This window comes from Ipomoea nil, unplaced genomic scaffold (assembly GCF_001879475.1).
Source record: "Ipomoea nil cultivar Tokyo-kokei standard unplaced genomic scaffold, Asagao_1.1 scaffold3195, whole genome shotgun sequence".
Lineage (NCBI taxonomy): Eukaryota > Viridiplantae > Streptophyta > Magnoliopsida > Solanales > Convolvulaceae > Ipomoea > Ipomoea nil.
In genome coordinates this window covers 3,878,989-3,892,070 of record NW_017619623.1, presented here as the reverse complement: position 1 = coordinate 3,892,070, position 13,082 = coordinate 3,878,989, and the positions used below count along the sequence as shown (strand labels likewise).

Sequence of the window (13,082 nt, the reverse complement as noted above, 5' to 3'; positions counted from 1 at the left end):
AAAAAAAAGGTATTCAAAAATGACGTTTTTAAGCAGCGGACTTCTGGTCCTGAATTATCCTTTTAGGTTAAAATGGTCCTTTATCTACTCCGGGAGATTATTTTGGACATAGACTAATTAGTGAGTGAAATTCCTTTTAAGGAAATGCTAGATCTACAGGTCGAGATAATACTTGATTTTCCATCTCCTTTATTTTACAATAAGCCCCTTAATTGGATCTTTTACTTTTTTGGCAGTAATAAGCCCCTTAATAAGTACCTAATGGTACATATTTATTTCTATAATTTCCAATTTTAAGAGGAAATTACTGAATCAATTACTTTACTATTTTAAGTTAAGTAAAGCATTTGTACTTCAACAATAAACATGTTGTGATATTTACTTTCTTTCATTTTGAGAATTATAAATCCATCAAGGATTTTCCAGATAAATATTAGTGGTTCTAGGTCATGACTTCAATAAGCTACATATCTAAATTTATTATTATGCCAATTATGTAGCGGAACTTTTAATGATATTCATCATGGGAGAGTATACTTGATTATGGGTTTCTGCGTGAACCCATAGGCTACAGACTCGCTTTATATCTCACCACCTTATCATTCTTGTTTCCTTCATACAAACACCATTTGTAACCTACTAGGTTAATAAAGCTTCAATGGTGTATAAAAGAAATATATTAGCGAGTTGAGCTATATATATGCCTTTAATTGCTCTCTTTATACGTTAATCAATCTAGGCGCTTCTGACACCTAGCTCTGGATCCAGATTGTCATATAATATGAGCATTTTTTACGGCAATTGTGTTGTCGACAACTTATAACATTTTTCAAGAATTTCTCCTATATATATAAAAGTAAATTTCAAAGTTAACCAGATTACAGCCATTTCTCAAGGATATTTATATCTGGTTGTTCCGCAACCCAGTAATATGATTATTTGGTGAACCTATAATTTTACTGCGTTTTTCTCGTCGTCAGGACGTTCGTCTTAAAGATATAACTTTTTAAGATTTTTCAAGAGCTCTAAGATTTTCAAGAGTGACAAATAATTCTTTACTAGATCTAGTTGTTATGGATTCTTATATATTAATGAATCTCATGCGCTTCTGGCGTCAATGAGTATTGATATACATATATATATATATATATATATATATATATATATATATATATATATATATATATATATATATATATATATATATATATATATATGGTCGAATTTGGGGAATGTGTATGGGACCTAGTCACTCTTTTTATGAAATAGATTTATTTGACAGATATGTTTGGTTTCTTTCTGAACATCCAGTTCAGTCTAATTGGTACGTGGATTTAATTTTTGAAGATCATTTTCATTCCATAAAATTTCTTGACATTTCATTTAAATTTGATAATATCTCCCCCTAATGCCGTGAACCGATCTTCATGCAGTCAGTGTGTCCATTGTGTCTCTTTGAAGGGCAATATTTGAGACAACAAATGGAGGTTTAGAGGTATGCTATGGTGGTTATGAAATAGATTGGACTGCATTCATAAGACTAAAAACGTAGATTTGGTAAATGTTTGTTTGAAATCCACGTATTAGATGTAAGGGTGAATAAGAATATGCAGTGTGCCGAAATTTTTAGAATTAAAGTAGCAGCATGAATACTGCATTTCCCTAACAAGTATCCGGCACATTGGAGTTTTGAAATAATGGTTTACCAAACAATTTAAATTTAGAGGTTCAGCCAAACCCTTTTAGGTGTGTTCATAAGGCATTGTAATGCCTAGTGCCATACAATAATCGTCAAAAAGTGACGAGTTGAATACATCAGCGTTATCCATCTTATGACTAACAAGAGTCCTTACTTCAGGCAAGGAAACTTTGTTGCATTCAACATGGTGCTAGTCGTTCAGGTTTCAGCAAAATGCTTCGGGGTATGGCACACATGTGAGCAGTGCCTTTTACACCCATACGTGAAGCATAACTTGCTGTTGGGCTAAAGTTGTGATTTTTTGGTTGTTTTTGATGAGTTAGATCATTTTTGCTTTTTATTCTAGTTTCAGGAGTTATTGTTGTTGCAATCTTGGCCTTACCTCTTCCCCGTCTTCTTCCTCAGCCGCTCTTGATGTTGCACAATTAGGCGACATCGTGTGCTTCGGGCATCGGTGCAAAGCCAGCTAGGCATGCATTACAGATTTGCAACAACATTTGGTTGTGCTTCTACAGTTATGGGAGGAGAGTGTTGTGGAAAAGAAGACAATGTCTCGACAATCAAATTTGTGCTATAAACATTCTACTTACACAACTTTAGTTGGGACACAATTTTGCGTATAGCTGATTTAGAATTAGTCATTTGATTTAAAGTTTTGAAAGATCAAGGTAAGACAGTAAAATTGTGATTTTAGAAAGGACCATTAGTATGTACTAGTCAAAATTATCCTACGGGAATTTCTATAAGGCATAAGGGTCCTTTGCAGGAAGGTATTCATGACATAAGAAAAATTAAGGTGTTGGCTTTTTGGGATGCATCGCTCGGGGACTTCTTAATGATCGTGTTTTCAAGGTGACATAGATTTAATCCATATTAAATAATGTCTCCCGTCCAGAACAAGTGTGATAAGATCACACTTGGTGATAATAGCCATGATATATATCTTTCAAACATATATCTATGTATACGAAGTTTGGCTAAGCTCGTAGGTTCATTTATAAAGCATAATTTATAATCCGCATAATCAAAACTAGACGGAGGTTATGTTGGAGTCTACAATAGCGAAGTTGGGAAGCTATCTTGATGTCTCGATCCGGCCGCCGTGGGCGCTAGATGATGTGGTATCCCGGCTCCGTTTTCTGTGTTCATGTGGGTTTGTCTCTGCCAGTTTGTGCCCAGCTAAGGCTAACTTGTCGGCTCAGGCTTTAGCTGACTGGGTTGTTAACAAGCCATGGGAGGCTCGCTTTTCATGTTTTGCTGATCTACTATCCAGGGTGCGCGTTCTACTTGCTAATGATGATGTGCCCTATGTTTTCTTTGACATGTACGATCCACCGTGATTATAGCTTTTCTCTTGCTTTGCTTTCTGCTTTTTGTTTTGCTTCTGTACTTTTGTTTTGCTTGGTTTGAAAAAAGGGAAAGAAAAAACGAAAGGAAAAAAAGGAAAAAAGACAAAAAAGAATGAAAACGAAAAAGAAAAAAGGAAAAAAGGAAAAAAGAAAAAGGAAAAAAGAAAAAGAAAAAAGAATAAACAGAAAGAAGGAAAGGAAACGAGAGAAAATCGAGAGAAGGAAAAGTGAAAAGAAGAGTGAGGCAAAAGACTTGAGGGTGTGAGGAGGATTCTCGGAGACGATGAGGCCCCCTGGCTCGCTGGGGTTGAGTCTCAACGCAGGTGCCAGCGGTACAAGAGGCTCCCTAGCTCGTGCTTAACGGTGGCCGGGCAGGACTAGTTAAATCCGTTGACCTGGTCAGGCTTGCTGTTGGCCAATAGTAGCTGAGTCCCTTCTGGACTCCGTGGGGGGCGGGGTTACTACGGGGGTCGCTTTTTGTTTCGTGTCTGCCTGTTATTCTCCTTATACACTTACCTCAATAGAACATGAGTTGTTAGGGTTAATGAAACATGATACTTGCTTGTTCGGTCATGTTTCATCTTTTGTAGGTTGTTTTCGTTGGCCTCAGAGGTGCTGCTGGTCTATATGCTTTCTTGGTTTCGCCTTTGCGGGCTTCGTTGAGATAGACCAGATCTCAACATTGGTGCAAGCGCTAAGAAATTGCATCCTGGCCGGGGCTGAACGGTGGCCGGGTAGGGGTTTTTCAAATCCGTTGGCGGTAGTCCAGGCTTGCTGTTGGCCCATCCGTTAGGGGTCTGGTTTCTGTTGCTGGTGCCGGTCGGAAGTTTTGTTGTTATTGGCTGCTCTGTACTTTATGTTTGGCCTGCGGGCCTATGTTTTGGCCTGCGAGCCGTTTCCTGCCTGTGCGCATTTTCATACATTATTTCAGACCTAGCTTTTGGCTTGTGAGCTGTGTTGTCTTGGTTGATCTTATTTGGAATGTAACAGGGCAGTCAATAGCAATAGAGGAGTTGTTACGGTTGTGCTAGCAGCCCTGCTTGGTTGCATTGTGGTGCTGAGACATTGCATTGCAACGTTGTAGGGAGGCGGCATGGTGGCGTGACTTAATGATGACAAGATGGCTGTCCCTTTGCTGCTTGTAGGAAGGCCCGGGTAGTAAAGATAGTCTTGTGTTTTTAAGACTTGGGTTGTGAGTACTAGCGGGTATGACAGGATGGTGGCGTGGTGGTAGTTCTTTCCATTGTGGCATCTACAGATGAGCTGGTCCACAGCCCTTTATTCATCACCGTACTTAGCTTTCTTCCTATTTCTTAGCCTACCGTGGTTTGTGCTAGTTATGTGATGGCATAAGCTGAGGCCTCTAGTTTATAGCCATGGGGCCTTTTTTCATGTAATCTGGTTTTTGTGGTTTTTTTGGGTCTTAGCCATGCGGGGCCTTAGCCCATCTGGACTTTGTGTTTGCTTTCTACTTAATAAAGTGTTTTGTTTTGTTTTTTTTTTTTTTTTAAAAAACTATAAATTATGCTAATATAACAGAGTATGCATAGGAACTTAAAAAAAACATATTATCCAAATAAATTGCACAAAATAGAAATTTAAAATATGAGCATATTCAAAAACAAAATTCAAATAATAAATTGGATAACAATGCTACAAAAATATTTTGTTTTCAATTCTTGAAAAAATGGCTGACCCAAATTAATATATATATATATATATATATATATATATATATATATATATACATCATAAGATGATTTAAATAAACATATGCCCAAACAAAATTAAAATCCAAAATTTCTTTTATCTTAGGCTCAAAAGAAAAAAATGGGGCTAGAAAGGTCCAATACCTGGGCCCAATTCATAATACAAATGCTTGAATAATAATAATAAAAAAAACACTTTCTCATAATTACGTACAACTCAGAGGTGAGAAAGAGAGCGCAAATTATGCCGTGAAAACGTGTTCACCATGCTTTGTGAACACGTTTCCAAAACGGCGTCGTTTTTACCGAAAACGACACCGTACTAGTTTTAAAAAAAAAATTAGTTAATGTGTTGTTAATGGCGTTAGTCGTGATTTGGCAGGTAGTTTCCATTCGCGTTTTGGCAGTTTCAATTGCTTATGGTTTGTTGTTATTCAATTCGTTTCTTCCATTCGCGATTGCGAATTTGAATTCGTCGATGGAGGAGACAGCGGATCGGGGAGACACTACGATTCCAGGTTTTTTGCATTCGATTTCTGCGATTTTTGCGTTTGATTTATGTGATTTTTTATGTTAGTTTGAGATTTTATGAGCTTGAAATTGAATTAGAATTTAAATTTGTGTTTGTTATTGCGAGATTGTGGTGTGAGCATTATAATTTATTCAATGTGTGTTTGTAGGGTTTTGCGATTTATGGTCATTATTTGCAATGTACTTGATATTTAGTTTGCTTTTACTGGTGTTTATTCAGAATCTATGCAGTTTGAATGTCCATAATGTCGCAACTGTAAATTCATAATTGTTGAGTTCTACATTTAGAATTATGTGAACTGTATATTCACATTGGTATTGATACTCTGTTTTTGCATGTGTTATGGATGTTCATAATTTGACAGTTCTATGTTCATAACATATTAACTGCTAAGTTCCTCTGTTTTCATATATTCAGTGAATGAAGATTTTGTTGGTGATTCATTAAGTACTAATCAAGCAGATGTAAACATTGACATTGATGGCTCCTCTTCAAGTCCAGTTTTTTATTCTTAGCTTTTAATGTGAATGGGGTTACTGGTAGTATTATGTCTTTTATGTGTGATGTGTGTTGAAACCATTGAATGTGTGATTCATAATATGTGAGATGTACATTCATAATATTTGAGCTATATATTCATAATAGTTGAACTGTACATTCATAATGTGCAGAATTGTTCTGTCCTATATATTTCTGGTTGGAATTTTTATTCTTTTGTAGAGTATGGCTGGTCAAAAGTCAATAGTTGTTATACTCGTGGTTATATATATATATATAGATATTGGATCCAATGAGACTCATATTTTGATGAGACGGTAAGATGTAATCTGGTTCGTTTATTTTTATTTTTTAACGGTTTTGATCTTTTGGTTTTGGATCCCATGTGCTGATGGTTTGTAAAGGAGTTAGGGTCATTGTGGTCTTTTGCTTGTGTTATTAATTCTGATCCCTTAATTATAGCGCGCGTGTGTAGTAGAGGCAGCGTTATTTTTGGTATCAAATAAACTTCAAGTTTTAGAATTCGAACCAGTGTCTCTTCACATCACCCCTATCGATTCACTTCCCCCTCTGTCAATTTTCTCCACCGGCGCTCTTCACGCTGACCTCGAATTTCACAGTTGCTCACGATTCTACGACTCAAAGATCCAAACGTTAAAAGTAATCTGTCACCGTCCATGTGCAAGGTATGATTCTTCTCGGTTTTTCCTTTTTCTCGTTATTGTTGTGTTTTTTGGTTAATTTTTTGTGTGTTTGGGTTTATTACTGCTTTTTTTTTTTTCCTTTTTTTTTTTTTTGGGTTATGAGTGGCGGCGTGGGGGATGGGGGATGGGGTTCTGGTTTGATTTTGTAGCAGAGGAGGGGGTGTGTGGTGTGTAGGTTTGTTAGTTAGAGTTTTAATAGGGTTTTCTTTGTTTTTAGTGGAGGTGGGGGTTTGATCGTGTATCAGAGAGTGCTTTTTCCATGCTCTTAATACCAGCATATGCATCTCCACTTAGATGATGTGCTTTCTCCCTTAAAGTCTTTGGTCTTTGCAGTATGTGCGTTCATTGTGCGACGTTTGTGCGTAATACTTTGATTACTAATTGGTTGGTGCGTTCTACATTTTCAGCTTGTGCGTAACATTGTAATTAGTAATTTGTTCAAGCGTTCTACGTTTTAGGCTTGAGCGTTAAGTCTCTAAACAAATCACAGGTGTTAATAAAATGGGTGATTAGATAATTGTATTTATTTTATTGAGGTATTTGTAAGATTGGTGTTATTTTTTTGAATTCTTGAATTCATATATTATATTTTATTTTGTTTTTATAAACTTAATATTCTCATCAAATTCGTATCCCATTCATCTAATCCACCATAGCTTTTAGTGATTTACATCTGTTTATTCCACATTAAATATTGCGTAGCATATGAGAGTAGTAATTACTGTGTGCGTTATTAGTATGGGGTTTGTGCGTAATATTGTAATTAGTAATTCGTTGATGCGTTCTACGGTTTAGGCTTGTGCGTAATGTTATATTTTTAGGATCCGAATATGCGGGTGTACGGTGGTGTGTGGATGTGTGTGTGCTTTGTAGGACATATTTGAAGTTTGGGTTCATTAATGTTGGTTTTGTTTTAAGTATCCGGAATATATTTTGTTTTTTGTTTGTTTGTTTTTTTTTTTTGGTATGTAAGGTACCTTTAATCGTGATTGGCTTGTCATGTTCTCATTTATTATAATATTGTTCCTCGTATTTTACTGGCAATTAGTGTGTGCGTTCTTGGAGTGACGTTTGTGTGTAATACTGTAATTGCTAATTGGTTGGTGCGTTTTAAGTTATAAGCTAGTGCGTAATATTGGGCTGCTGGGATCCTGATTCTGGTTTGTGCGTTAGGGGGGAAAAGTGGGTGCTCAGGAGTTTGGTTATGTTTTTATCTGTTATGTGGTAACTTTTGTTGCTCATAGTGATTTTTTTTTTGGTATGTCTAGGTGTCACGGCTGCAGAGACGGTAGATGCGGTAGAGGCTGTACATGTGATGCCCTCCGAGGATGTTGAAGCACCCTCTGTTCCGCCACCGGACACGAATTCTGACGAGGAGGATGATGGGTTAGATGCGAACAACTTGATACTATTTCCGCTTTTGAAGATTCGTGCTTCTCCCAAGCACTTGGTTGCAATGATGAGGCGGTTCAATGCTTGTCAAAAGAGACTGGTTTGTGCATAGTCGGGGGGTGTGTTGACACTGGTTTGTGCGTAGTTGGTAGTTAGTGGGTGCATTTTTCTGTGTATTAGGTTTGTGCGTGCCATCATGGTCTGTGTTGGGTCAAAGTCATATCACACAATAGTATGTGCGTGGGGGGATATTGACGTGTGCATGTTGCTGTAATACTGCTTTTGGGGAGGGAGGGGGGTGGTTCTTGCATTTCTTTGCATGTGTTTGTTTTAGTAATTTCCTTTTTTACTATTGGCCATTGTTATTTTATGTCACGTATCCGATGTTGTGCATTTTATAACTCTAGAAATGTAAATATTTGTAATCAGGGTTTGTTGGCACTGGTTCGTGCGTAGTTGGCCCTTATTATTCCCAAGGATGCACACTCCGTCGTTAAAAAATGCATACACCATATTACTATTCCCAAAGATTCACACTCCGTCGTTAAAAAATGCACACACCCCATTCCATTCACTAACCAAATAACAGCTATACCGTCTTATTCATTCCAAATTAATATACAACATTCCTTTCACGCACACACATTATAGTACTTATTTTAGGGACAAACTACTTCATTCCAGGCACACCCATTATAATTCTATTGCTTATGGTGCACACTCCGCATTAAAAGAACGCACAAACCGGTTAATACACTAACCAAATAACACACATACCGTCTAATTCATACAAAATGAGCACACAAGGGATTTAACGCACATCCATTATTATAAAAATAATTTCCGAACCCTTGATGAATGTCACATCGCATCAAAACCCTTGTATTGCACGCAGGACAACGCCAACAGAAAACATCATATAAATATCCCACATGTTTCTTCATCCCCTAGCTTATTAAGTTCATTACAGGCAGCCAAACAATTCAACACCACTACTGTAAACATATTCGACGCACATGCCTTTTATCACGCACGCACAGCCAGCCAAACAATAACTTATTCGACGCACAGACCTATTATCACGCAAGCACAGACCTACGAATAATGATTCAAGAATTATTAACGATAACAAGTCTCATACCTGTGTTGTCATCCATCTTCAACCTCTGCACCCTACTTACAATCAAATATCAGAACATAACGACAGTAATATTATACATGTGGAGTATATTTGTATACTGTTTATTTCCATAATATTTGTAATCTTTGATTATGGCAAAAATTCCAATCTATTTATAACCAAAAATACCACATGCATACAATTACTTTTACACCCCCTATTTAAAAAATAAACTTATTTAGCATTAAATTCCTCATTAATCTCATCCATCCATTTCAATTTAACAAATGGATGGGATGTCATCTCACCATCTCATTTTATAAGGGGGTCTCATGGGATCCGCACCCTATATATATATATATATATATATATATATATATATATATATATATATATATATATATATATATATATATATATATATATATATATATATATATATATATATATATATATATATTTGTAATTGCAGTTGATGAAGATTTGGGTTGGTATTGTAGTAAGTAATAGTGATGAAGCTTATGAGTTATGTAATGGATATGCATATAGAGTTGGTTTTAGTGTGAGGAAGTGTCAACAACGTTACAAGGCATCTACTAAGTCAATTCAGATGAAGAGGTTCTTCTGTGCTAAGGTTGGTTATAAGGAGAAACCAAATAGTGGTGTCAAGGTTTATTCAAAAATTGATATAAGGACCGGTTATGGTACACTTGTTCAGTTTGATGTGGATGGGAATGGGATGTGGACAGTTACAAAACATGTGAAAGAGCACAATCATGAGTTATGTTCTTTTGGCAAGAGTCATCTACCCCGTTCACATAGAAGAGTGGGAAATAATCATCTTGAATATTTAAAGGATATGAAGAAGAGTGGGGTTGCATTGGCGGATGGTATGAGGTTTTTGAAACATCAATCAAGGGGGTCTCCATTGGTTGTTTTCACCAGCCGGGATGCTTACAATTCGATGGCTTGTGAGAGTTTGAAGTGTTTGGATGGAACCGATTCCAATTCTTTAATTGAAATATTTAGGAGGATGCAGTCTAATGAGGCTGATTTTTTTTTTTTTTTTAAATTTTATTTTGAAGTTGATTTGGATGCAAGATTGTGTAGTTTTTTTTGGATGGATGGTCAAATGAGACGGGATTATGAGTTGTTTGGGGATTTGTTAGTGCACGATACAACATATCGCACTAACAATTATGATATGATTTGTGGTCCTTTTGTAGGGATGAACCATCATTGCATGAATGTAATGTTTGGATGTGGTTTTTTGATGAACGAGAGGATAGAGTCATTTGTGTGGTTGTTTAGAGCATTTTCAAGATCCATGGATGGCAAGTGTCCACAATCTATCATGACGGATCAATGTGCAGCTATGGCTACTGCCATTTCTATTGTATTTCCTACATCACGCCACCATATTTGCATATGGCATATTGGCGAAAATTCGAAGAAGCATATCAAGGCGTTAAGGAATCATAATGATTTTTTGGATATGTTCAACTGTTTGTTGAAATACACCGAGACTGAAGCTGAGTTTGAATTTTATTGGACAAGGTATGTTATTATTTACTGTTTTCACTGGGTTTTATGCATTGGAGATGTGTTTTTATAGTAAGCAGTTATGAATGTATATTATGAATATGCAGCATAGAAATTATGGATATTCAATATAGAAATTATGAATGTACAATATCCTGTTTGGACTTTAGTCATTCATATTGTGTATTTAAGAGGATAAGAATTATGAATATGCAGTTTAGAAGTTATGAATCTGCAGCATAGAAATAATGGATATTCTATATAGAAATTGTGAATGTAGAGTATTGTGATTGGACTCAGTCATTCATATTGTGTATTTACAGTATAGGAATTATGAATATGTTGTTTATATATTACGGATCTACAACATAGAAATTATGGATATTCAGTATAGAAATTATGGATATTCAATATAGAAATTATGAATATACCGTATTCTGTTTTTTTTTTTTTTTTTTTTTTTTTTTATTGTTGTTTTCTTTCATATAAGCTTAGTAAATGTGTCTTGTAACTTTCACGTTGGTGACTGAGTATAAGTGTCATAACAATACTTGGCTAGAGAAACTTTATGATTGTAGGGAGAAGTGGTGTCTAGTATTTAACAAGGATTATTTTTCCGGGGGCATTTTATCTTCTCAAAGGAGTGAAACTAGAAATCATTCAATTTCTAGAAGGTTATCTAAGACTGTTGGTCTTTGTGATTTTTATTCATCCTTTGTTAGTGTTATTTCTGTTGGTCCCGATAGGGTGGTGAAGGTCTAGAGGGGGGGGGGGGGGGTGAATAGACTTTCAAGCTTTTTCAAATCAAATAACTCTTCGGTAACTTCAACTCTAAGTAACAAGTAAATAGAGCAAGTTTGTACTGCACAGCGGAATAATAGTAAAGAGTTATGCCCAACTAGTAAATTAAGTGTGCAAGTATAAGTAAGATAGGTACAAATGATATGTAAAGTGACAGAGATATCTTGAATATATAAAGGAGATGGTGCACTCAATATATAATAACAATATTCAAGATTGTAAATAAATATCGTGTCACGTCGTCCGTGTGACGAATGTTACATGCAGCACGTCAAACTTGCTTAGAATAAATTAGTATTTAAGCTCGAGAAGTTTGAGTCACATGCATACGTGAGAACACACTAAACCCGGATGATTAAGATTAACTGTGAATAGTAAACGGGTTAGTCGGATGAGATAGATAGATATAGCAAATAATGTAAGTGCGGTATGTAAATGAGAGACGCAATTTATAGTGGTTCGGAAGTGGCATAATCTTCCTAGTCCACTTTTCTCCTTTCACGTCTAGGAGAAATTCACTATTTTCCACACACAGTTACAATAGTGAACAAGTGCTACACAGGCACTTCTTCCAGATGTCTTGCACACAGCTACACCCTGCTCCGAGTGTCTCGCACACAGCTACACTCAACTCCGAGTATTTTGCACACAGCTATACTCAACGCCAACCAAGTGTCTTGCACACAGCTACACTTAGCAACTACGAGTGTTTTGCACACAGCTACACTCACTAGAGTATTTTGCACACAGCTATACTCTTTCTACAATTTACAAATACAAGGATTTGTATTTCTCTCTCCAACTAGATTTGAGACTATTCAGACTAAGTCTCTTAGAATATTTTGAGCACTAGCACTTTTGAATTTTGGTGTGTATTGCACTTCTATCTCGTTCACCTCTGCTCCACACACACTTTGTCTTCAAGTCTTCATGGCTTTTTATAGTCAATCAAATATATCCGTTGGAGTGGGATAATTTGATATTTGAAATTTGAATCTTCATAGCCTGATATTGTTGACAATAGTAGGTCTTCAATTTTGATTTGATTGTCAACTTGCCTGACAAAGTAATTCTTTAGCACAACTTTGATTTTCTAGTTGTTTCTAAAAATATTACTTTAATTATCAATTTGAATATCCAACGAATCTTTGAAATAAATTCATCTGATAGAATTTATTTCTAGGATAAGTTTTTATATTCATGCCTTCATAAATATTTTTCCGTTCTGATCAAATGTCTTTCAGGCAATTTTGGAGTCTTGTGGCATGTGGGTGGACTTGGAGTAAATTCCTTCGAATTTATCCAATTTCTGATCATCTTGCTCTTTTGCCACATTGTGCTCCTTTGACTTGAACATCGTGCTCCTTGACTCTCTTTTTCGATACATTGTGCTCTTCTGACAGCATTGTGCTTCTTAGACGGCATTGTGCTCTTCTGACAGCATTGTGCTTCTTAGATAACATTGTCCTCCTTTCAGATTTGGTCACATTGTGCTCCTTCGGACACATTGTGCTCCTTTAGCACACATCGTGCTCTTTCAAAATCTGCCTTATAAAAAACATAAGTCCTTAGGAGGAATCAATCTCGGGTGTAATTGTTTAGAGTAAAGGCCTCTACCATTTCGCCGTTAAACTCATCCGGTTATTCCTTGCAACGCCATTGCTTTATGCTTCTTTCACGGATGATACTCGTAGGACCAAAATTAATTTTTCAAATTAATTTTGTTCTTCCTATGG

General features: G+C 36.2%; 2 protein-coding genes across 2 annotated transcripts in view; both read left to right on the top strand.

Annotated features, from left to right (window-relative positions):
* The window catches only part of LOC109168200, an 11,301-nt gene extending 3,167 nt beyond the window's left edge, over positions 1-8,134 (top strand). Inside the window, exons 2-4 of the mRNA XM_019317249.1 lie at positions 5,140-5,275; positions 6,408-6,473; positions 7,760-8,134. Of these exons, the coding sequence (XP_019172794.1) occupies positions 5,140-5,275; positions 6,408-6,473; positions 7,760-7,826 (269 nt within the window). The 3' untranslated portion in view covers positions 7,827-8,134. The remainder of the gene's footprint in view (positions 1-5,139; positions 5,276-6,407; positions 6,474-7,759) is intronic.
* Positions 8,135-9,478: 1,344 nt separating this feature from the next.
* On the top strand, positions 9,479-10,810 carry LOC109168293 (protein FAR1-RELATED SEQUENCE 5-like). The gene is made up of 3 exons (XM_019317309.1): positions 9,479-9,893; positions 10,377-10,560; positions 10,762-10,810. Exons 1-3 carry the CDS (start codon positions 9,479-9,481, stop codon positions 10,808-10,810), a joined length of 648 nt encoding a protein of 215 aa, XP_019172854.1.
* Positions 10,811-13,082: the final 2,272 nt, after the last annotated feature.

Excerpts from the sequence above, each read along its gene's own strand:
- LOC109168293 (XM_019317309.1), top strand. The coding sequence starts at position 9,479 with ATGAAGATTTGGGTTGGTATTGTAGTAAGTAATAGTGATGAAGCTTAT. Across the intron at positions 9,894-10,376 it reads TGGGGTTGCATTGGCGGATG|CTATGGCTACTGCCATTTCT; the intron begins GTATGAGGTTTT and ends ATCAATGTGCAG. Across the intron at positions 10,561-10,761 it reads TTTGAATTTTATTGGACAAG|TTTAGAAGTTATGAATCTGC; the intron begins GTATGTTATTAT and ends ATGAATATGCAG.